Source organism: Centropristis striata, chromosome 1 (assembly GCF_030273125.1).
Source record: "Centropristis striata isolate RG_2023a ecotype Rhode Island chromosome 1, C.striata_1.0, whole genome shotgun sequence".
Lineage (NCBI taxonomy): Eukaryota > Metazoa > Chordata > Actinopteri > Perciformes > Serranidae > Centropristis > Centropristis striata.
The window spans coordinates 11071763-11095877 of NC_081517.1; the positions used below are offsets into that span (position 1 = coordinate 11071763).

Sequence of the window (24115 nt, forward strand, 5' to 3'; positions counted from 1 at the left end):
GCGTATTGGCTTGTTGGGGTATCAAAAAAGTTGACTTGTGAATATTTTCGGGAGCGGGACTCACATGTGTGTCTACTCCATCCCACCTCTCACCGGAAGTCTCCATGTGAGAAATTTAAGTAAACCGGAGCATGATCCGATATCATAATGCTCCCAATCTCGCAAAATGTAACAGAATACAACATTGTTTTAGGGACAAACAAGTAGTCTATTCTAGAGCTACTTTTATGCACTCCAGAGAAGAATGTGAACTCTTTGTTGTTTGGATTTAATGTTCGCTACACATCCAGGTGCAGGAGTATTAGGGCCACATTAAGATAAAAAATATTTAATTACAAGAATTAAGTCAAAGATATTTCATTAATTAGGAGAATAAAGTCGTAATAATTGGGCAGCTGTTCTACTTCAAACGGAACTCAGTCTAAAGGAAACGACAAAAGGTGAGAGAACAATTTCTTGCATATTATTTTTAAAGTCCTGATACTGATGATGATGTGATGCTGTTAATGTCTCCTTGTTTGTGAAACATCTTAAAGCACATTTCTACCAAATGCTCCTCCTCTAATTTGTTACATATTTACCACTTTAATCTGGTAATTAATTCAATATTTTCGACTTTATTCTCGCAATTAATTCAATAATTAATATTAACAACAACAATTAATATTTTCGTAATAAATTAATATTTTTTTTACTTTATTCGCATAATGAATTAATATTTTTGACTTTATTCTCGTTATAAATTAATATTTTTTACTTTATTCTCGTAATTTATTCAATATTTTCGACTTTATTCTCGTAATTAATTCAATATTTTCGACTTTATTCTCATAATTTATTCATATTTTCGACTTTATTCTCATAATTAATTCATATTTTCGACTTTATTCTCATAATAAATTAATATTTTCGACTTTATTCTCGTAATTATTATTATTATTATTTTAAAATGTGGCCCAAGTACTCCGTCGTATTTTAAATAAGCAAATTAGCTGAAAATAGATATTTACTTCACAGTACTCTGCAGTATTCCTGTCAGTAGTATTCTTGTCAGTAGTATTCCTGTCAGTAGTATTTCTGTCAGTACTATTCCTGTCAGTAGTATTTCTGTCAGTAGTATTTCTGTGAGTCCTGATCCTGGATCAGCAGCGGTCCCCCGGTCCGCTCCGCCCCGCCCCGCTCTCTCTCTCTGCCGGACTGGAGGATCAGCAGCGCGGCGTCACAGCGATCTGCCGCCGCGGAGAGGCGACATGGCGGCGGCTGCGGACAGAGGAGCGGTCCGGGGGAGCGCCGTACCACCGGACCCGGACCCCGGCGCCGCCTCCTGGTCCGGGTCCGGGTGCGGTGCCGCCGGGGAGCCCGATGGACGAGTCCCGGTGCCGATGAACCTGTTTGCAACATGGGAGATCGACCGGTCCTCCCCGAGCTGCGTGCCCAGGTAAGAGGCTCAGCGCTCGGCTGGAGAGAAGCAACTGCTGCCGCCCTGTGTGTGTGTGTGTGTGTGTGTGTGTGTGTGTGTGTATTAGGCCTGGGCGATATGGACCAAAAGTCATATAGGATGAATATCGATATACCATATATCCCGATATTTTTATTGCAAAGTGAGAGCAAATGTTCAGTCAAAGCCAAATATGACATGTCACAAGTAGTTTTATTGAAACCGTTTATTTAAGTGAACATAAATACTGTATAACAACAGGAGTACCTTTTAAAAAAAATCAAAGCTCCATAAAGTGACATTTAAATAAAAAATATCTTAAATGAAAATAGCCTATGAAATAAAATAGGCCAATCTTTTTCTGAAAAAAAAAAGATTTATATGAGAAAAGAATAACGAACATTACAAAAAAACTAAATAACAAACCCTAGTAAGGGCAGAATTTATATATAAAGAGAGTAAAAAAAATTAACTATATCAATATACAATGGCTTGCGAAAGTATTCATCCCCTGTGGATGATTCCCACTTTTGCTGCTTTACACATTAAATCATGGTCAATATAATTTGGCCTTTTTAAAAAGAATTTGCAAAAAACCCTCTCTAATATCAAAGTGAAAACAGTTTTTTACAAAATAGTATCAATTAATTAAAAATATATAAGGTATATATAAGGTAAAATAAATTATTGCATAAGTATGCATACCCTTTGAAGTAACTGACCTAATTCAACAAAGTTCCAGCTAGTTGATCCCAGCAGTGTCAAAGTTAGTGAAATGGAGATCACTTGAGTACAGTTGATGTGTGTCAAGTGATGGTCTCATTCCTAAAAATATATCAATATATCTTTTTTATATAGATATATTGCCCAGCCCCAGTGTGTCCGTGTGTGTGTCTGTGTGTGTTTGTGTGTGTGTGAGAGAGAGAGCAGTTTTTGTTGTTAGATCAGCAGCCTATAGCCTATATAAATCATATAATAATAGTAATAATAACAATAATAATAATAATTTTTGTTGTTATTTACCATGCAATTATTGATGCTTTTTATGCAGCCTGTCATCTTATTTACATTCAAATTCACATTCTGAATCTTATTTCTATTGTAAATGGAGGAGAAGACACTGGGGCCCAGGACGGAGCCCTGAGGTGCCCTGGATCAGGACTAATGACCCGTGGGGTCTCCCGGGTCCGCCGCAGTCCAGAAACATGCAGCCGGTGACTCTAAATGTCCCATAGGAGTGAATGAGAGCCTGGATGTGTCAGATAAGCAGTTTAAGTGAACTAATGACTAGAATGTCTTTTGGACAAAGAAGACAGAAATTCTTTAGAATCAGAACCAGTGGTGACGGTCTGAAGAATGAAACAGAACCTGGTTTGTTCTGCAGAGACGAAAGTTGACATAGAAGAAGACAAAGCATCCAGCAGAGACACGTCTCTGTCCCTGATCCTCCACCTGCCTGTTACCGGGCGGATTAGCAGCAGAGAGACCAATCAGAGTTAATCCTCTTAACCAGGAACAGCAACCTGTTGGTCCACAGCAGAGATCAGAACCAGTCAGAATCCTGACTGTGAAGATTAGATTCACGTTTAAAATTCTTCTTTAAAAAGAGCCGATGTGGACTAACATGAAATAAAGAAGGTATTTTACAGACATTTACTGTGTGACTCACAGGGTTTTCTTGTTTGTTTTTCTACATTAAGTGAAAATGCTGGTAAAAAAAAGTTAATTCATTTCGTTACAAATATTAACCATAAAATGAATGTGGGTCAGGTGAGATGTCCCCTGTCCTCAGCTCTGTCCCTGTCTGTCCTCTGTCCTCAGGCTGTGCAGTCTGACTGTGAAGAGGTTGATGGTTCTGAAGGATCTGGACAGAGAGCTGAGCTCCGTCGTCATCGCTGTCAAGATCCAGGTGAGATAAAGATTCCCCTCCTCCTGCTCTTCCTCCTCCTCTCTCTCCTCTTTCTCTCCTCCTCATCCAACTCCTGCTCCTCTTCCTCCTCCTCCTCCTCCTCCTCCTTGATTTAAGTTTTTCTTTATTTTTGTTTCATGCACACAAAGAGCCCAACTTAAAGCATCATTATCCCCCAAGTAGAATCAAGGCAAATAATAATAATAATAATAATAATAATACAATAATAAACAGCCCTCCTCTGTTGATTGCTTTTCTCTGTTTCTGTCTATTAGGGTTCAAAGCGGATTTTGAGGTCCAACGAGTATCTTCTTCCTCCGGACGGCCTGATGGAGACGGACCTGGAGCTCACCTTCTCTCTGCAGGTCACACATTTAATATTCAATATTAATATATGCAATGTAGTCAAAATAAGTCCTGCAGCTCTATGGAATCAGCACAATCAGAACAACTCAAACATGTCTTTGTGCAGATTAACGGATGACAGAAATCGGAAGTAGCTGATGTAGCTATTGCCATGTTTCCAGCCTCTTCTGTCCTCTCCTCTCTGCTCTGTGTAAACAGCCTCTCCTGTCCTCTCCTCTCTGCTCTGTGTAAACTGATTTTCAGTGAATATTTGTCACGTGACCGTTGGTCTCAGCAGAATCAATCATGTCTTCACAGTGTCTCTGAGGAGCAGAATTTAATGTTTTTAACAGGATCTGGAATGACACATGTAGAATAAAGACATTCTGACCATAAGTTCAAACTCTGGCGATAATGTCTATTTTTACAGTTTCTTGGATTTTGTCGAGTTCTTAAAAGAAACCTCTTCATCTGTTCATTAATATCGTTAACAGTCATTTGAAATAAAATCACTCAGCAGAGTGAAACGGCTGTTGTACCTGCAGATGCTCCTGCTCCTCAGAGGACACGTCCTCATGACTCTAACTCTAACCTCTGACCTGATGGAGACTCGTGTCTCGTGTCTCATGTCTTCAATATCCTCACTTTCTGAAGCGAGATGTGAACCTCCTGCATGTGATGCTGCAGCGGAGGAAGAGGTACAAGAACCGGACCATCCTGGGCTACAAGACCCTTGCTGTTGGCGTCATCAACATGGCCGAGGTACGAAGATATTACAGTTTGTTCATGCTCTCTGCACGATGAACCCTAATAACTCAAGTATTCGTTTATCACTAAACAGCTGCAGGAGTTCAGCTCCTCCTCTCCTCTCCTCTCCTCTCCTCTCCTCTCCTGTTTCCGTTTCCGGTAAGCGTGAGTGTGAGTGGTGGTGGTGGAGGCGCGAGCAGCACGGAGATTTGAATGGTTTTCTGTCTCTTTCTGTTGGATTTTGGCTGTTAACTTCTACTGTCCCTTTGTGCATGATCAGGTAAGTCTTTTGTAGTTTTTTCTCGTGTGTGTTCTGACGCTATCGGCGGTTGTCGGGGGTTTTCTCTGGAGGAATGGCGTCCTCCGAGGCGTCCCCTCCGTCGATCCGACAGGGAGTGCGTATTGTCCCGCCGGACGGCACCGTAAGTGTGGAGGAGGTTCTGCTGGCTGCGGGGGAACAGGTAGGACATGACAACCTGCTGTATGCATCCCGGATGAATAAAGCGGTTGTTGTGTTCCTGAAGGACGAGCCGCGTGTTCATCAGCTGGTTGAAAGTGGCGTTTTTATCAGGGATTTGTTTGTACAGGTTTCCCCGTTGTCAGTGCCATCGACGCGGATCACCGTATCCGGGGTCCCGCCGTTCATACCGAACGAGCTCATTGAAAACGAGCTGCGGAAGTTCGGTAAATTCGCCAGTGGTTTAAAAACTGTTAGTTTGGGGTGTAAGGACCCCAAACTGAGGCATGTTCAGTCTCTGCGGAGGCAGGGCTTCATGTTCCTGGACTCGCCCTCTCAAACTCTGGAGCTGTCATTCAGAGTGAAACACGGGGACGGCTCCTATATGGTGTATGTGAGTGCAGGACAAATGAAATGTTTTGAATGTGGAGATGTTGGTCACAAACGCTTTAACTGTCCGCACAAACAGCAGACAGCGGCGGCTGCCGCTGGTGCGGCGGCTGGCGCGTCGGTTGCCGTTGGCGCGGCCGCTTGCGCGTCGGGTGCCGCTGACGCGGCGCTTGGCGCGTCGGCTGCCGCTGACGCGGCGCTTGGCGCGTCGGCTGCCGCTGACGCGGCCACTTGCGCGTCGGGTGCCGCTGACGCGGCGGCTCGCGCGCCGGGTGCCGCTGACGCGGCGGCTGCGGCTGTTGAGACCATGCAAGCGACAGTAGAGGCGGGCTCCGCTGGCGTTGCCACGGCAACGGCTGACGCCGAGGCCGTTGCCGGGACCGCGGCTGTTTCTTTGCCGGTAGTTGATGTGGAGGGCTGCAGGGTAGAAAATGGTGTAGACCGGGAGGAACAGAGCCAGTCTGAGAGACAACAGGTTTCTGTGGCTGCAGAAAAGCTGAGTATCTCTCAGCCAGCAGTCACTAGGGCAGCTGTAGATGTTCAGGAGGGAAGCACAACTGTAGAGCAGGGAGAGTCCAGCAAGCCTTCAGGTGAGGGGGAAGAGATGGATTTCGATTCTGAGTCAGATACTTCATCAGTGTGGGGAAGTCAGAAGTACACAGATCTGTACTCCCTGGAGGAAATTAAACAGTTCCTTGATGAAACTTTTAAAAAATCTGTGAAGGTGTCTGATTTCTTTCCTGACACAGATAAATTCATACGCTCTGTTGGCGTGCTAAATAAGCTGGTTGGTTTCGACCAGTTAGACGAAAAAAAACGTTTCAGGCTCAAAAAGCACATCACACTCTTGAGGAAAGGGAAAAAAGGGAAAGCTGTGAGGAACACTAGGAAGTAACTATGATCATGTACACCAAGGTGCTTTCTTTTTCCGACTGTCTTCTTGTTTTATCCTGTCTGTCTTTTTTCTTTGATTTTGCCATGAAGAGCCTCAACATCGGGTCCTTAAACATAAATGGTGGAAGAGACAGACAGAAAAAAGCCCTGATAGCTGAAGTTGCACTTCAGAAGAAGTTGGATATATTATTGTTGCAGGAAACACACACCACTCCTGCTGATGAAGTTGACTGGGGCTTATGGTGGAAGGGTCCTTTTGTTCTCAGCCACAGCTCCAATAATAGTGCTGGAGTAGCTGTCGTTTTTAAATCTGCAGCTAATGTGACTGTTTTAGCCTCCACTGAAGTGGTGAAGGGTCGGCTTCTGATCGTCAGAGCGGAAATTGAGGGTTCTGTGTTCTGTTTGGTGAACATCTATGCCCCAAATCAGGGAGCAGAGAGAGTGACACTTTTTAACAAACTGAAAAGTGAAATGAATAATTACAGCCAGGACCAAATAATTATTGGTGGGGATTTTAACTGTACTCTGGATTTTACTATGGACAGGACAAGTGAGGAGCCACACCCACATTCTGCAAGAAGCTTACAATCTGTCATCACTCATTTAGATCTGCTGGACACATGGAGAATCAAACATCCACTCACTAGACAATACACTTGGGTTAGATGCAATAACAATAGGGTAAGTGCAGCAAGATTAGATAGAATATACATTTCACATAGCCTGAACTCCAAATTAATCTACAGTAACATATTTCCAGTTGGTTTCACCGATCACCATCTGGTTCTTTCCACTATCATCACAACACCATCAGAAAGAGTAAAGTCCCTTTGGTCTTTTAACGACAAACTTCTACAGGACAAACTGTTTTGTCAGAACTTTAAAATGTTTTGGCAGCAGTGGAGGCTGAATAAAGACAGTTTTAACTCTTTGAGGCAGTGGTGGGATGTTGGTAAAACGCAAATTAGAATTTTTTGCCAGCAATATACATGTCATTCCACCACCCGAGCTAGAGCAGCAGTGGAGGCACTTGAAGCCAGTATCCGCGGCATGGAGCAGGGCCTCCAGAGAACCCCTGATGCAGTCGTGGCTCAGCAACTGCAGGAGAAGAGGTTGGAGTTGAGCTCCTTTCTGCAGGAAAGGGTGAAGGGAGCCTTGGTCCGATCTCGCTTCCTCCATCTCAGAGATATGGATGCTCCAACCTCCTTCTTTTTCAACTTGGAGAGATCGACAGCGCAGAGGAAGCAGATGACCTGTCTGAAGCTTCCTGGAGGGAAAACAACCACCAACCCAGACGAGATGAGGAATCATGCGGTCGGCTTCTACACGGAGCTCTTTGCTGCAGAGAACTGCAGCTTGGAGTGCCGTGAGGAGCTTCTTGGAGGTCTTCCACAGCTGAGCCCGGGGGAGAAAACCAGCCTGGATCGGGAGCTGTCACTGGAGGAGCTCACAGCTGCCGTGAACCAGATGTCACCAGGAAAGGCGCCGGGAATCGACGGTCTTTCCGCAGATTTCCTGCGGTGTTTCTGGAGTATTTTGGGGTCTGATCTGCATGCAGTGTTTTTAGAGTGTTTTAAAACAGGATCTCTCCCAGTGTCCTGTCAGCGAGCAGTGCTCTCGTTGATTCCAAAAAAAGGAGACCTGGCCCTGTTAAAGAACTGGAGGCCAGTTGCTCTCCTTTGTATGGATTACAAGGTGCTCTCCAGAGCCTTGGCCAACAGGTGCAAAAACATTCTGGAGTTAATTGTACAGCCTGAACAAACTTATTGTGTTCCCGACCGATCTATTATGCACAATGTATTTTTCATGCGTGATGTTATTGACATATGTAGACTACAGGGTGTCGACGCTGGGATAGTGTCTTTAGATCAGGAGAAAGCGTTCGACAGGGTGGACCACTCGTATTTGTTTTCCACACTCAGGGCATTTGGTATTGGTGATGGGTTTTTGTCTTGGGTGAGTTTGCTGTATAGGGGGGCACAATGTATGGTGAAAATGGGTGCTGGGCTGAGTCGGCCAATTTCTGTGGAGCGAGGGATTCGACAGGGTTGTCCTCTGTCAGGACAACTATATAGCCTGGCTATTGAGCCCTTGCTCTGCATGCTAAGAGGTCGGCTCAGGGGGCTATCTCTGTGCAGTGAACTTGAGTGTCCTTATATGGTGTCTGCATATGCTGATGATGTTAATGTTTTTGTATCCAGCCAAGCAGATATACAGTGTTTGCAGGGAACCCTTTCCTTGTACGAGAGGGCCTCTTCTGCTCGGGTAAACTGGGCAAAAAGCGAGGCTTTGTTGGTTGGACAGTGGCGGGGCAAGGCTGTGCCCATTCTGCCTGGTGGGCTGGAGTGGGGAAAGGAGGGCTTGAAAGTGTTGGGGGTGTTTTTGGGGACTGAGGGTTTTCAAGCAAAGAACTGGGAGGGAGTGAAGGAAAAAGTGTGCGCTCGGTTAACTAAGTGGAAATGGTTGCTACCCCAGCTGTCCTATAGAGGAAGAGTTCTGGTTACCAATAATTTGGTTGCCTCGACCCTTTGGCACAGACTTCTTGTGTTGACGCCACCTAGAGGTCTAATGGATGACATTCAAAGGGAAATTGTGGATTTCTTCTGGTCTGGTCGGCATTGGGTCAGGGCAGCAGTCCTTTACTTGCCTGTGGCGGAAGGTGGACAGGCACTTGTGAACATTCAAGCAAAGATTGCTGCTTTTAGACTGCAGACAGCAAAAAAACTCCTGTATGACTGTGGCCCAAGCTGGCTGGACACAGCCAAACTTCTGCTAAGGCGAGCTGGCAGATTGGGCTACGACAAGCAGCTCTTTCTTTTGCAGCTCACTGAGGTGGACCTTACTGCGCTGACACCTTTTTACTCCTCAGTCTTGCAGGCTTGGCAGGCAGTAAAAACAATAAGATCTGGGAATGAAATTCCTGGAATGTGGGTATTTGAGGAACCACTGTTCTTCAATGAGCGATTAAGGACTCATGTACTTGAGTCTGCCAGCCTGCGAAACAGTTTGAGAGAGGCCGGATACACCAAGTTGGGCCATTTGATGAAACCATCTGCAATCAATGTAAGAGCCGACTGTAACATCTCCTCTCTCAGGCTGGTGAACAGAGTGGTGAGAGAGCTCTGTGCCGCCCTGCCACGGCCCCTGAGAGCTTTTGCTGAGGATGCCACCCTGCGTGATCAGTGGATCGAGGACAGTAATTACAGTTTTCCTGTGTTGTCCATTGCTCCTGCTGTGGGGGACTGGCAGGAAGGAGGAGGCCAGCTGCTTTCTTTCAAAAACCCTCGCCTTGGAAAGTTTCAGGATGCAGGAAAAGCAGAAATTTACGAACTACTTGTGAAATTGCTGAACATTGTGCCCTTGCAAGGAGTAAAGGAGTCGAGGTGGACTGTTTTTTTTGGTCCAGACTCTTCCCCGAAAGGCAGTTGGCGTTGCCTGTACAAGCTGCCCGTTGAGAAGCGGACAGCAGACCTCCAGTGGAGGGTTGTACATGGCGCGATAGCTACAAACAGGTACAGAGCGCACCTTGATCCGGAGCTGGGGGAGGGGTGTGTTTTTTGTTCTAAACCTGAGACACTGGAACATCTGTTTGTTGAGTGTCCTCGTCTGTCGGCCTTGTTTGACCTTTTAAAGAGTTGGTTTGAGGGTTTTGGGGAGGAGTTTTCTTTTTGTTTATTTATTTTCGGCCCCAAGTACTCTGTCCAGAAGAAGGCTGTGCACCTTCTGCTGAACTTTTTGTCCGGTGCTGCTAAGTTAGCTATCTGGCTAACCCGTAGGAACCGGGTCCAGGATGTTGGTTGTGTGGAGCCGGTTTCGGTTCTGGCAGGACTGGTGAAAGCCAGACTCAAGGTGGAGCACACCTACTATAGTGTAATGGACAATGTGCAGGATTTTAGTCACATGTGGGCTGTTGGGGAGGTTCTGTGCTCCGTGGGGAGGGATGAGGAGCTGATCATTAATTTTTAATATATATGGTTATTGTTTGGTTCACTGGTTGTATTTCATTCTGTATTCTTTTTTCCGCTAAAATGATGTGGTGAAAATATTTATCTGGTGTATCCCTGAAATAGTGCAATAAAGGGATTTTGAAAACCAAAACCTCTCCTCTCCTCTCCTCTCCTCTCCTCTCCTCTCCTCTCCTCTCCTCTCCTCTCCTCTCTCAGCTTTCATTGCAGCTGCTCACTGTTTCCATGGCGACATGCTCTCAGTGATGATGCAGGTTTTTCATGTTTAAACCTTCACACAGATCTGTCAAATTTAATCTGTGTGTGTGTGTCTGTGTGTGTGTGTGTGTCTCAGGTGATGCAGCACCCGACAGAAGGCGTCCACATCCTCGGTCTCCACGGTGCCCTGAAGGACACACCGGTGCGAGGGGCGGAGCTTAGCGTTCTGTCTCTCAGCAGCCAGCCAATCGAGCAGGAGGACGCGGGCGCTCACCATGGCAACAAGACCAAGGCCTCAGGTGAGGAGGCGCACACACACACACACACACACACACACACACACACACACACAGTAATATCACTACACACTGTCGTTGTATTTTCTGGCTTTTTAAAGAAACTATCGTGTGTGTGTGTGTGTGTGTGTGTGTGTGTGTGTGTGTGTGTGTGTGTGACAGACCGCTCTCCTGACATGGAGAACTACTGGGAGGACGATGAGGAGAGTTTCTCCTCCGAACAGGAAGGAAGTGACGACGCTGCCCCTCCTCAGGTGATTTACAGCGACTCTGCTGGCTGACCGTATGGAAGTCTATGAGAAACGATTCGTGACCTCAGTATTTTTTTGTGTCTAAGGACATGGACGACGATGACGACGATGTCCAGGGAAAGACGAAGAAGTCTCGCAGGAAAATGGTCCGAACGGCGTCCCTGACTCAGGTGAGAGACAGAGCCAGACAGAGCTGCAGGACAGACAGAGCTGCCGGACAGACAGACAGACCTGCCGGACGACAGACAGAGCTGCAGGACAGAGAGACAGAACTACAGGACAGTCAAGGCTGCAGGACAGACAGAGCTGCAGGACAGTCAGAGCTGTGGGACAGACAGACAGAGCTGCAGGACAGACAGATAGAGCTGCAGGACAGACAGAGCTGCTGGACAGACAGACAGAGCTGCAGGACAGACAGAGCTGCAGGACAGTCTCACAGGAAAATGGTCTGAACGGCTTGCCCGACTCAGGTGAGGACAGACAGAGCTGCAGGACAGAGACAGAGCTACAGGACAGACAGAGCTACAGGACAGAGACGGTCCTCATGTCTGAGGACAGGGAATAATTTATCTTCTTTTTGTTCAGCAACCGAACTTCAAACAGAAGTTTGTGGCTCTGCTGAGAAGATTTAAAGTCACTGATGAGGTTCGTTGTCCCCCCATCCTCTGTCCTCTTATAGTCCTCTTATTTAATCTCTTGGTACTCTTACTTTCCTCTCATATTTCTCTTGTCCTCTGTTTGTCTTCCTTTTGTCCTCTTATTGTCCTCTTTCTTTTTGTCTCTTTTTCCCCATTTTTGTCCCCATTTGTCCTCTTATTATTGTCCTCTGTTTGTCCTCTCACTGTCCACTTGCTGTGCTCTTTATTTTTGTTCTTTTTCCCCCGTTATTGTCCCTTTGTCCTTTTATGGTCAGTTTTTTGTCCCCATTTTGTCCTAACTTACTGTTAACCTATTGTTATTATTTTTTGTCTCCCCCCCCCCCCCAATTTTGTCCTCTTATTGTTCTCTTGTTGTCTTCGTATTGCCCCCCATTTGTCCTCCTCTTTTCGTCCACTTATTGTTCTTTATCTTTTTCTTTCTGTCCTCTTTCATCCTCTCTTGTTGTCCTCTTGTGGTGGTTGTCCCATGCTAACACCTGTCCCCCTGCTGCTGGGCTGCAGGTCCTGGACTCGGACCCGGTGGGTCAGAGTCAGGAGGCAGAAGAGGACCTGGACCTGCTGTACGACAGTCTGGAGCTCTACAACCCAAGTGACAGCGGCGCCGAGCTGGATGACAACGACAGCATCGTCAGCACGCCCAAACCCAAACTCAGGTACAACACAATGTTATATTATATTATTATTATTAGGGCCACGGGGCAATCGCACCGGGCACTGGCCCCTACAGCAATAGCTGGATTGAATGGGACAGCCGAAAAAAAATGAGCGAAAAAGAACAATAATTGGAGATTTTCAAACGTCTTCTTCTACTTTAAACAGTAGACACAAGTCTTGTGTATCAGTATATTAATTCACGTTTCGATAGGTCGTATAGTTTTTTATCAATCCCTGTTCAATGACCATGATCAATTTTTGAGAAATTCTGAGATTATAATGGGTGTGTATTGCACGGAATGTTCATGTCAGTGTGTGACATCATCGTTCATAGTGTAGAGGGAGAAAAAAAATTGTCAAAAAGTACATTTGAAAACTGCGCTCCAGGCTGCAAATTCCACTACAGAAATAATTTATACATAGAAACATAGGAAAAGTTGTCTTCTCACCCACAATCCTCTGGTAAAGCTGTCAGAGTTATAGTGTGGGCTTAGGACGCACAGATGCGCCACCAACACGACAGCCTCATTGATTCCCATATTAAAAACACAGGAAGATTTCTGTAGAAAAGCATATTTAGCAGTTTTTCAGGTCGCTCTTTCTTTCTTTTTCTTAATTTCTTAATTTTTCTTCACAAAAAACATGTAGATGTTCAGGAAGAACTCAGTACGCTCAAAGTGAAGTCGGTAGGTATTATGGTTTTGTCTGTCCACCTGTGGCTGCTGTCACTATGCCGGAACATTCGACAGCTGCAGTTAATTCTGTTGATTGCTCTGCTCTGATTGCCTTTGATCCTTTGATGTGATTACAGTTACAGATACATGCACACACACACACACACACACACACACTCACACACAGGTCATTTTATGTAATAATAGTTATAGACGCACACAAATGTGTGCGTCTCTAACTCAGTTTAACTTAACTTTATTACAATATGTCAAGAAATGTGCAGTTAAAGAGTCTCTGGGTTCAATTTACATTTCCCTGACAACACATAGGCTGGTCAGTTTGTGGAGTCTTAGCACAGTCTATATTCCCTAAACCCAGTTTTATAGCCTAACAAAAGTTTACTAAGAATGTAGGTTGATCTTTATGCAGACGTTGCCTCCTTTCGATCTGCTGATTTGTCAGTTTATTCAATACATGTACACGAGTCATATTGCTGGGCAGAGCTGTCTTGTATCCCTCTGCTCAGCAGACATGTTCTGCGACCTTGGCTTGCAACAAACTCACTGTAAAATCACCAATTCCTGCCTTGAGATAAACCACCTGCAGAGAAGATAATAGGAGACACAGATTTCTTTTAACAGAAACATCCATACAAAATATATCTTTTTGTGGTAATAGAATCTTACTCTGAATAAGGCAGAGGAATTTTCATACACAGCACTTCATTTTTTGCATGCAGCGATCAGATGGAGTAAATGTATTTAGTTTAACCATAGTTTAACAACTCATTTCAAAGAGGGTACACACATAGACACACGTACAGAGAGAGGGAACTTGCACACACACACACACACACACACAAACAGAGACGCACACACACACACACACAGTGACACACACAGACAGAGACACAGACACACATGATTATTCTAACAGCAGCCTGGAACATGGTGTCTGTCCTCAGGCCGTTCTTCGAGGGCGTCCCTCAATCCGGCTCTCAGACAGAGATGGTGAATGTGAGCGGTGGGAGGAGCCTGCAGGGACCGCCGCCCGCCGCCGTGAGTCAGACGACACACAGAGACAGGCTCCGCCCCCTGCAGGCAGCTTGCTGTAACGCTCTCTGTTCTCTGACAGGCTGCAGAGGCTCCTGGAGGCCAGGGGCCCCGAGTCCCCGACCAAACCAGAGGAGACGAGACCGGTCCCGGGGTGAGACAACACACACACACACACACACACACACACAGACCCAACAAACACACACACACAGACCCTAACCATGCACTCGCACGCACGCACACACACACACACACACACACACACACTGTGTCTCTCACTCCTCTTCTCTCTACAGGAGGTTGAGGATGATGTTGTCATGGGAACAGATGCAGGCCCAGCAGCCAAACTTTGCAAAACTGAATCTCAAACACAGCTGTCCCCAAGGTAAACACACACACACACACACACACACACACACACACTCACACACACACTGTTTGTAAGGGCCAGTTCAGCAATAATAATTTAAGTTCACAGTTGATGGTGATAATTTTTATTTTTAATGTTAGAGATTATGTTATAAATAAATGTTATTTTTAAAATACGTTAGTAATGTGTAAAAGGTTTTTATGCTCTAAATTCTACATTCTGACTTGTAATTTACTTTGTTCTTTATAGTAAACATTTTAAAAGACAAAGGAAGTTGTCATGTCTCGTCACTCGTGTGGAAAAAGTGTTTTTTTGACTGACTCTAGAAGTGGTGCAGTAAAGAAAGAAGAGCAAACGGAGTGCCGCTACACTGTCTTTAAACTATGTTAAAGTGTAAAATCTGTCTCTCTGTCTGTCTTCTCAGTAGTAAGACAGGCAGTCAGCTGTCTCGCCATCCTTGGAGCGCCTCTATGAAAGACAGACAGAACTCCAGAGGGACAGACAGGACCAGCAGCGTGGATAGTGAGACATCAGCTGACTACAGGACACCTGTCCCACAGGTGAGACAGGCAGACAGACGGTTAGAGTCAGGTCCTGGTCCAGGTCCAGGTCCATGTTCTGGTCCTGGTCCTGGTCCATGTTCTGGTCCTGGTCCATGTCCATAGATAGGTCCTAGTCCTGGTCCTGGTCCTGGTCCAGGTCCAGGTCCTGGTCCAGGTGTCCTGTGTCTCAGCAGGTCCCGTTGTGTGTCTCTGTGTCTTCAGGTCGCCAGGAAATCTGTCCTGGATCAGCTGAACCACATCCTGTTCTCTGAGGACCAGATCCCAGAGTCCATCATCCTGATCAACACCACAGACTGGCAGGGACAGGTCTGTCTGTCTGCCTGTCTGCCTGTCTGTCTGTCTGTCTGTCAGTACCTTTCTGTCTCTCCTCAGTATCTGTCTGTCTCTCCTCAGTACCTGTCTGTCTCTTCTTAGTACCTGTCTGTCTCTCCTCAGTACCTGTCCTTATCTCAGTACCTGTCTGTCTCTCCTCAGTACCTGTCTGAGCTGCTGTTCGACCAGCCGATCGTCTGCACCGTCTCATCAGCTGATGTTCAGGCGGCGTTCAGCGCCGTCATCAGCCGCATCCAGAGATTGTAAGAATCACCTGATTGATGATGTCACCTGATCACCTGATCGATGACATCATCAGGCTTCCTGTAGCTTTATTTTTCATCAGAATACCAAATATTTCATAACAGCTGATGTTTTGTTTCATGTTGATCTGAGGAAATATCTTCCTGTCTGTGGTTGACAGAACCACAGAACGCGTTCCTCTGATGTTCATGTCTGTCGCTGATCATCTCGTCATTATTTTTCTTGGATTTTTTGCGTTTGTTTCTTTTTTGTGATTTCTTCAATAAACAAAAGACATTCTATACATTATACAGCTCTGGATAGTAATCAAGTAAAAAAAAAAAAAAATTATATATAAATAATATTTATTTATATATATATGTGTATATCTTTAACTCGTTTTTTGTGAAACGTGAAAACTCGCACAAATAACAACATGAACATTAAAGAAACGATCTAATAACATCACATTTAGGCCCTTTCTGTTGTGATTTGTCGTGTTTTTGTGTCTTTACCTGATGAAACGTCACTTCCTGTGTTGTCCAGCTGTAACTGTAACTCCCAGACACCGCCCCCAGTGAAGGTGGCGGTGGGCGGCGACCAGAGCTACCTGAGCGCCGTCCTCAGCTGCTTCGTGGACCAGCTGGCCAGCAAGACACCCGACTGGCTGAGCTACGTACGATTTCTCGTCCTCCCCATCGGTACGCTGACCCGCCTTCCCATCATGCACCTTACCATCATGCACCTTCCCATCATGCACCTGTCTGTCCCCTGCAGGTCCCCACCCGCTGGCCAAGTACCTGGCCGCCCTGGACAGTAGATTCAGCAGCCTGTTCATGGACGCCGGCTGGAGAGAGCTTTTCGGACGCCTGGAGCCTCCTCCTCTCGGTACCACTGACCCCTGACCTCTGATCTCTGACCTCTGACCTTGACAGAGTCTGTTTCACACTTACTTGCTTGTAGTCAGCTTCTATCAGCCCGTCAGGACGCAGCGGACAGATGTCCTATCGGTCTTGTGTTTAGGAATCCATTCTGGTTTAAATCACCAATAATAAGAGAAGATAAGATAAGATACACTTTATTGTCCTTGGAAGGAAACTGTCTTGGACTCCAATGCTGTCATATAAAGCTGCTTTACAGTAACAACAGTACAGGTACAGACAATACATACATATAGGCCACATATAACATATAACATATACACAGTATACAAGAAACAGTGCGATGCACACATACACACACACACCCGCCCAAACCCTCCCTCGCCCACTGTATTATTCCATGGGTCATGATCAATAGTACAATTGCACAGTTTGTTTGGTCCTGGGGGCTTTAAGGATCTTAATTGAGGTGGGCACAAATTAATTCCTAAAACGGTTCAGCCTGCAAGTGGGGACTCTGAAGCGTCTACCTGATGGTAGAAGCTGGTATTCTGCGTGCAGAATATGTGTCTGGTTAGACAAGATTTTCTCAGCTTGTCTGAGCACAGACTGCTCGTAGATGGACTGCATGGTGAGCTTTTCAGACCTCCCCATCACCTTCATAGCGGCTTGAATCAGGCGCCCAATTTTTGATTTCAGCTGGACAGAAAGGTTACCGTACCAAGCAGAAATCCCATATCTCTGAATAGTCTCTAACGCCCCCTGATAAAATAAGAACATCACTCTCTGGTTGACACCAAACACCCTGAGTCTACGCAGGAAGTACAGTCTTTGCTGGAGACGAGCACACAGGTAATCAACATGAGCCTGCCAACTGAAACAGTTATCGAGATGGACACCAAGAGCTGACTTGGTTGATTGTTCCCCCATGGATGCACATTGGAGTATGGTCCCCTATGGCTGTAGGGTCCAGCACCATCTCCTCTGTCTTTTTGATGTTTATGGTGAGGTGGTTTTCATCACACCACTGAACAAAGCTCTGTACTTCTGTAAAATATGATGAAGGGGCAGTGTGTTGGTGCTGCAGGCTCAGGATGGAAGTGTCGTCTGAGAACTTAAAAATAAAGTTTTCTGAGTGGCTGCGGATGCAGTCATTTGTATACATCGTAAAAAGCACTGGTGAACTGACACAGCCCTGAGGTGCACCTGTGCTGATGACTTTAGAGTCAGAGAATGTGTAATTAACTCTGACATTCTGAGTTATCTGAGTTAAAAACGAGTGGAAGTCATCTGGTTAATTTTTTTAATTAAAAGGTAGGGTTGAAGTGAATTAAAAGCGGAACTAAAATCAATGAACAAAAGGCGCGCATAGGCCCCAGGGGCCTCGAGATGCTTAAGGGCAAGGTGAGTGATGCCAGTGATTGCATCATCGGTGCCTCTCCCTTGCCTGTAAGCAAATTGTTGTGGGTCTAATTTAGGCCAAATCTTTGCTTTTAGCTTTGTGACCATGTATTTTTCAAAGCACTTCATGACAATCGAGGTTAATGCCACTGGATTTTTTTGGTATGGGAATAATGGTAGACTTTTTTCAGATGGCAGGGACTTTATGTAAATCTATAGATAATTGAAAAATGGGGCACCAAGCTGGAGTTAGTTCTTCTGCAAACGTCTTTAGGAGAAGAGCTGAGATATCATCAGGGCCTGTGGATTTACTCTTACATACCTGGTTGAATAATGCCTGTATTTTGAGAGGATCAACTACTAGTTTTGGGTAAGCATCGGTTGTAATAGACTGTAGTACATTATTACATTCAGAAGAAAAATCCTGTTCATCAAATGTTAGGAAAAAATCCTCAAGGCCATTTGCCATTTCAAGTTCATTATTTATTATGAGACGTTTTGGGCGAGTGGACATATTAGTGGCAGCCTTCATAGAGTCCCATAGCATTTTAGAGTTCATGGAGGTAAAATTCGTTACAATAATGTCCTTTTGTTTTCTCCTTGCTTCCCTCAACATGTGATTAAGTTCCTTCTGTATGGCCTTTATGCTCATCCAGTCTTTGTTTCTAAAAGACAGTTGCTTACAGTTAATACAGTCCTTAATCTCACTGGTTATATAGGGCTTGTTGTTGGGATACACTGTGACAACCTTTTTTGTGACAACACAGCTAACACAGAATAGAATAGAATCAGTAATAATTTCAGCAGCCTCATCAATGTCCAAGTCATGAAATATATCCCAATTTGTACAGAGAACGGACCCCTTGACTGTCTCTATGCTGTCGTGTGACCATTCATAGATGGAGTTTTATAGGTTGGCATAAGGTGAATGGGGTTGTGGTCAGAATTTGATAATGGGGGTTTCAATCTCGCCCCGTATGCATTTTTTGTTTCCATAACATTTGTCTAACACCTTGTCCCCCAGAGTGCTGAATTTTTTGTATTGTTCAAAACCCGGGAGTGACAGTTCAAGTTTACATTGTTTAAAATCACCCAGAATGAAAACTGGGGCTCCAGGTGTTCTCTGCAGTTGGTTATGAACACAGTGGGCTATTCGAGCTGCTGCCCGAGCTGCATTCCCGCTAGGAGGAACGTAGACTGATAATGTTGTCAAACTCTCTCGGGAGGTAGAAGGGTCTTAGAGAGAGGCACAGTAGCTCAACGTCAGCGTTGCATACGGTCTCCCTCACTGTGTAGTTCTTGCAGAAGTGGTCATTGATAAACAGCAACACCCCGATAATCAGCGGAAATAGAAGTCCTTGTGCGTGTAATGCCATGATGAGCACAGCACACACGCTAATCACACGTACCTGTTAAAAACGACCAACAGACATTAAATAAAAACGATAAAACGTGACAAACAGCAGCAGTGGCAGCATGAGTCCGAGTCGCTACACAGCAGCGCCACCGGAAGGGGGCACGAATAATAATTGTTCATATTTGAATTTGAACTTTACGGTGGTCCTTGAATGAATCATATCTTAATTTATTCTACTTTATTCTAGAAAGTGACAAATTTATGAAAAGTGACAAATTTACAAGAAAAAATTGACAAATTTATGAAAAAAAAACACAAATTTATGAGAGAAAAAAAAAAAAATTTGTGAGAAAAAAATGACAAATTTACGAGAGAAAAAAATCACAAATTTATGAAAAAAGTGACAAATTTATGATAAAAGTGACAAATTCATGAAAGAAGTGACAAATTCATGAAAGAAGTGACAAATTTATGAGAAAAAATGACAAATTTATTAAAGAAGTGACAAATTTACGATAAAAGTGATGAAGAAATTGACAAATTTATGAGAAAAAAGTGACAAATTCATGAAAGAAGTGACAAATTTCTGAGGAAAAAGTGACACATTTATGAGGAAAAAAGTGACAAATTTCTGATAAAAAAAAAGACAAATTTACGATAAAAGTATATAGTAAAAAAGTATATAGTAATAGTAATATATAGTAGTATATATTTACTTTTTCTAATAAATTTGTCACTTTTTCTCATATATTACTATGAGAAAATATGAGTTTCTCATATATTACTATGAGTTACTCATATATTACTATGAGAAAAAGTGACAAATTTATTAGAAAAAGTGACAAATTTACTAGAAAAATATCCCAAATTTACGAGAAAAGATTCCAAATTTACAAATAAAAAGTGACAAATTTATGAGAAAAATATCACAAAAAGTGAAAAATGTATGAGAAAAAAGTGAAAAATGTATTAGAAAAACAGTGATAAATTTATTAAAAAAAATTACAAATTTATGAGAAAAAAATGAACAAGAATAAAAAGTAACAAATTGATGAGAAAAAAGTGACAAATTTATGAGAAAAAGTGACAAATGTATGAGAAAAAAGTGACATGAGAAAAAAGTGACAAATTTATGAATAAAACTACAAATTTACAAGAAAAATGTGACATGGGAAAAGGTGACAAATTTATGAAAAAATTACAAATTTACAGGAATAATTGGCAATTTACAAGAAGAAAAATCACAAATTACGAGATAAAAGCTGATCACCTGATCACTTTATTCTTCATGTGTCCTCTGACCTCCTGCTGCTCCTCCTTATGTCTCATGGACCCGTTTTCATGGTGATATGGTGTCATTGTGACTTGTTGTCATGGTGATGTATTGTCATGGTGACGTGCTGTCATGGTGACGTGTTGTCATGGTGATGTGTTGTCATGGTGATGTGTTGTGTGTGACAGACCCTGTGGGCGTCGCCGGCCGGGTGTCCCAGTATCTGGCCGGAGCGGCCGTGTCTCACCTGTGTCCCATCTCAGAGGCCATGCTCACCTGCAAACACAAGAGGTACGGACAGGACGTGACCTCTGACCTTTAACTGCAGAACAACCAGATGCTCCACAAAGCAACACAAACACAAACACTATCAACAGATTGGTTTAAAGTAACTCAGTGACTCGAACAGAACAGAAACAGCAAAGAAAATGAGACTTTTCACAGAAGTTCCGTCATCGTCTGTTTCTGTTCTGTTCAGTCGATTAAATCCTTAAAGGTGTTTGTGATTTATTGCTGCAGAAATAAAATAGTGTTCATGTGAAAATCAGAGAGAATCATGACTGAATGTGTGTTTGTTCTGCAGCCCTGACGACGACTCCTGCCAGAAGTTTGTTCCTTTCATCGGGGTGAGAAACTCTTCAGACCTTCAGTCACATCTGAGACAGAAACATGACTAACGTTCATCAGATCAAATGAAGCTGCACTGAAAATTTAAACTGTTTGTTAGAAATGTGAGAATCAGCAGCAGCACAATGTCTGTAATGATGAAGGAAAGATCCAAATATGGTCACACCATCACAGAACACAGAGCTCAGAGCTGAGGCCAGAGAAGCACACCCTTCGTCTGAGATCAGACAGCCTGAACACACACACACACGCACACAATAAAGTGTCAACAAGGATTTAAATGTCCGGGGGGGGAATCACAAATGTACAGGGAAAAAAATAGAAAAATACAGAGAAAACCCCCACAAAATTATGAGAAAAATGTTACAAATTTACAGGAAAAATAATGTATGAAAAAAATGAAAATTTAGGGGGAAATGTCACGAAATTTCAAGCAAAAAAACATGTACAAGAAAAAAATATCACATTTATAAGAAAAATATTAATAATAATGAGTAAAAAAATAGAAAAATACTAAGGAAACCCCCTACAAATTCATGAGAAAAAAGGAAATTTAGGGTGAAAATCTCACATATTTCGAAGCAAACTAACACACATACGAGGAAAAAAAAATCACAAATTTAAGAGAAAAAAGCTGTAAAGTGTGTGAGCTCTTTCCCTCTCAGGTTTCTCTCCAACAGACGAAGGACTTTTGTTTCCATGAAGTTCAGAGTGAAGAAACAGAACATTCTGTTTTAATTCACTTTGTTTACATTCAAAGTGCATTAAAATTGTCTGAATATTCATTTATTTGTTATTGTGAATCAAAGTGTTCTGGATCAAACACTGAATGAAACATGGTGTTTACATGTCTGTTTATTGTTTGTTTACATGTTTGTTGTCAGCTGGTGAAGGTTGGCATCGTGGAGCAGAACTTCCGCTCCACCTCAGGTAGAGCGCACAGGAAACACCCACTTTTAATTTGAAGGGGAGATCCAGTGGATCCTCACACCTGCTTCTCCCTCCACAGTTGACTCTGATGACATCATACTGGGATCTCCTCCTGGCCAATCAGGAGCACCGATCAGCATCACCTCCACGCCTCCGCCCTCCCCCTCCATCAGGTAACCTCCTGTTTACAACAGTTTTATTTCAAAATAAAGGCAGTTCCTCTCTGATAAATGCTTGTCCACTTCGTCCTCTAGCTGTCCAGGGGAGGTGATGGGTCTGCAGGTGGACTACTGGAGCATTCAGGGAGCGGGGGGAACAGGGGGAGCAGCAGGAGGAGGAGGAGCAGCAGAGCGGAGGAGGGAGGCGGGGATGAAGAACACGCTGAAGAGCAACTTCCGCTGCGTGCAGGTGTCGAGGATCAGCGGTGGAGAGCTGATGAGCATGACGGTGGTGACCAAAGAGAAGAACAAGAAAGGTCAGCAAGGGTTTGTTTGTCAATATAAAGGTTTTGTTTTCAAATAGAAAAGTTTGTTTGCAAATAAAAGTTTTGTATATAACTTGTTTGCAAATAAGTTTGTTTTCAAATAGAAAAGTTTGTTTGCAAATATGAAAGTTTTGTTTGCAAATATGAAAGTTTTGTTTGCAAATATGAAAGTTTTGTTTGCAAATATAAAAGTTCTGTTTGCAAATATAAAAGTTTTGTTTGCAAATATATAAGTTCTGTTTGCAAATATAAAAGTTTGTTTGCAAATATAAAAGTTTTGTTTGCAAATAGAAAACTTTTGTTTGTGAATATGAAACTTTTGTTTGCAAATCAAAAGTTTTGTTTGCAAATAGAAAACTTTTGTTTGCAAATATGAAAGTTTTGTTTGCAAATAGAAAAATTCTGTTTGCAAATACTAAAAGTTTTGTTTGCAAAAATAAAACTTTGCTTGCAAATATAAAAGCTTTTATTTGCGAATATAAACTTTTTTTGTTTGCAAAATTAAAAAGAATCAAAAAGTTTTGTTTTCAAATATAAAAGTTTTCTTTGCAAATATAAAAGTTTTGTTTTTAAATATAAGTTTTGTCTGTGAATCAAAAAAATTGTTTCCGAAGAGTTTTATTTGTTAATAAATGTTTTGTTGTCCGTATCTGTCAGTCATGTTCCTCAGCAAGAAGACCAAGGAGAAGGAGGCGGAGTCCCGGAGTCAGCTGATCGAAGGAATCAGCAGACTGATCTGTACCTCCAAACACCAACACACACTGAGAGGTACACACACACACACACACACAAACACACACACACACACACACACACACACACTGCTCTGACAGGTGTGTCTCTCTCAGTCTCTATAGACGGAGTCGAGTGGAACGACGTGAAGTTCTTCCAACTCGCCGCTCAGTGGCCGACTCATGTCAAACACTTTCCCGTCGGAATCTTCGGATACAACAAGCCCTGAAGCTTCGCCTCCTCTTCGACTGAAGCTCCGCCTCCTCCTGGCTTGCATCACATGACCTCCTGGTAGACGTGTCCTGGAGGACCCGGTCTCCGTCAGAAGGACAGATCCATAACGTCCTATAAAAGATGACAGTGTAGGTTAAAAATATGTACATTGGTTTTAAGTAGTGAACGCCCTCTAGTGGCTGTCGTTATTTTGAAAGAAGCAAATGTTTGTGGTTACTTTTGTGTCTTTATGGAACAGAACAGATTTGAGACCAAAACACTGCAACCAATCAACATGTGACTGCAGGGTAAAGACAAAGAGTAATAAATTGTGTTTGCGTCACATTAATAAGTCACAGTTCATTTGTTCCATGTGAGTCATTGTCTTGATTATTTCTATGAATTCAGCTCTTGATATTTATTAAATACAATAATAATTATGATAATAATGCAGTTTGTATGTGGATTAACTCATTTGAATGATTTATTTAATGTTCTTTAATGTTGCTGCTAAAAGCTGATTCATGTTTTCTTAGTCTGAACATGTCAGGAGGATCTGAAGGTTGTTTCCTGTCAGACTACAGTTCCCATGGTCCTCAGTGAGGTCACGTTGTGTAGTTCTGTTGTGTGTTGAAGCTTCACACTGCCTCTGCTTGCTGCAGACCTGGGACCCTTTAAAAAGAAACTTTTGTAACAGATGTGAAAAATTAGTTGGATGTTTGAAACAATAAATTAAACTTTAAACTGACGTCTCTTCACTGTTCATCAGAACTCCACAGCTCCAGATTTAATCTGA

The 24115-nt window shown here is 43.4% G+C and overlaps 1 protein-coding gene across 1 annotated transcript; it reads left to right on the forward strand.

The window, feature by feature from the left end:
* The first annotated feature begins 1307 nt into the window (after nt 1-1307).
* si:ch211-126j24.1 (phosphofurin acidic cluster sorting protein 1) lies at nt 1308-24063 on the forward strand. The gene is made up of 24 exons (XM_059330458.1): nt 1308-1438; nt 3260-3347; nt 3623-3712; nt 4329-4454; nt 10480-10642; nt 10802-10893; nt 10977-11060; nt 11476-11535; nt 12051-12202; nt 13843-13936; nt 14013-14084; nt 14230-14318; nt 14728-14863; nt 15068-15172; nt 15341-15441; nt 15968-16122; nt 16199-16309; nt 20522-20624; nt 20917-20959; nt 21845-21890; nt 21970-22063; nt 22145-22365; nt 23032-23142; nt 23223-24063. The coding sequence occupies exons 1-24, from the start codon at nt 1383-1385 to the stop codon at nt 23333-23335; spliced, it is 2505 nt and encodes an 834-aa protein (XP_059186441.1). The 5' UTR covers nt 1308-1382; the 3' UTR covers nt 23336-24063.
* The last annotated feature ends 52 nt before the right edge of the window (nt 24064-24115 follow it).

Coding starts and splice junctions, on each gene's coding strand:
- si:ch211-126j24.1 (XM_059330458.1), top strand. CDS start 1,383: ATGAACCTGTTTGCAACATGGGAGATCGACCGGTCCTCCCCGAGCTGC. Junction 1,439..3,259: donor TCCCCGAGCTGCGTGCCCAG/GTAAGAGGCTCA, acceptor CTCTGTCCTCAG/GCTGTGCAGTCTGACTGTGA. Junction 22,064..22,144: donor CCGCCCTCCCCCTCCATCAG/GTAACCTCCTGT, acceptor TTCGTCCTCTAG/CTGTCCAGGGGAGGTGATGG.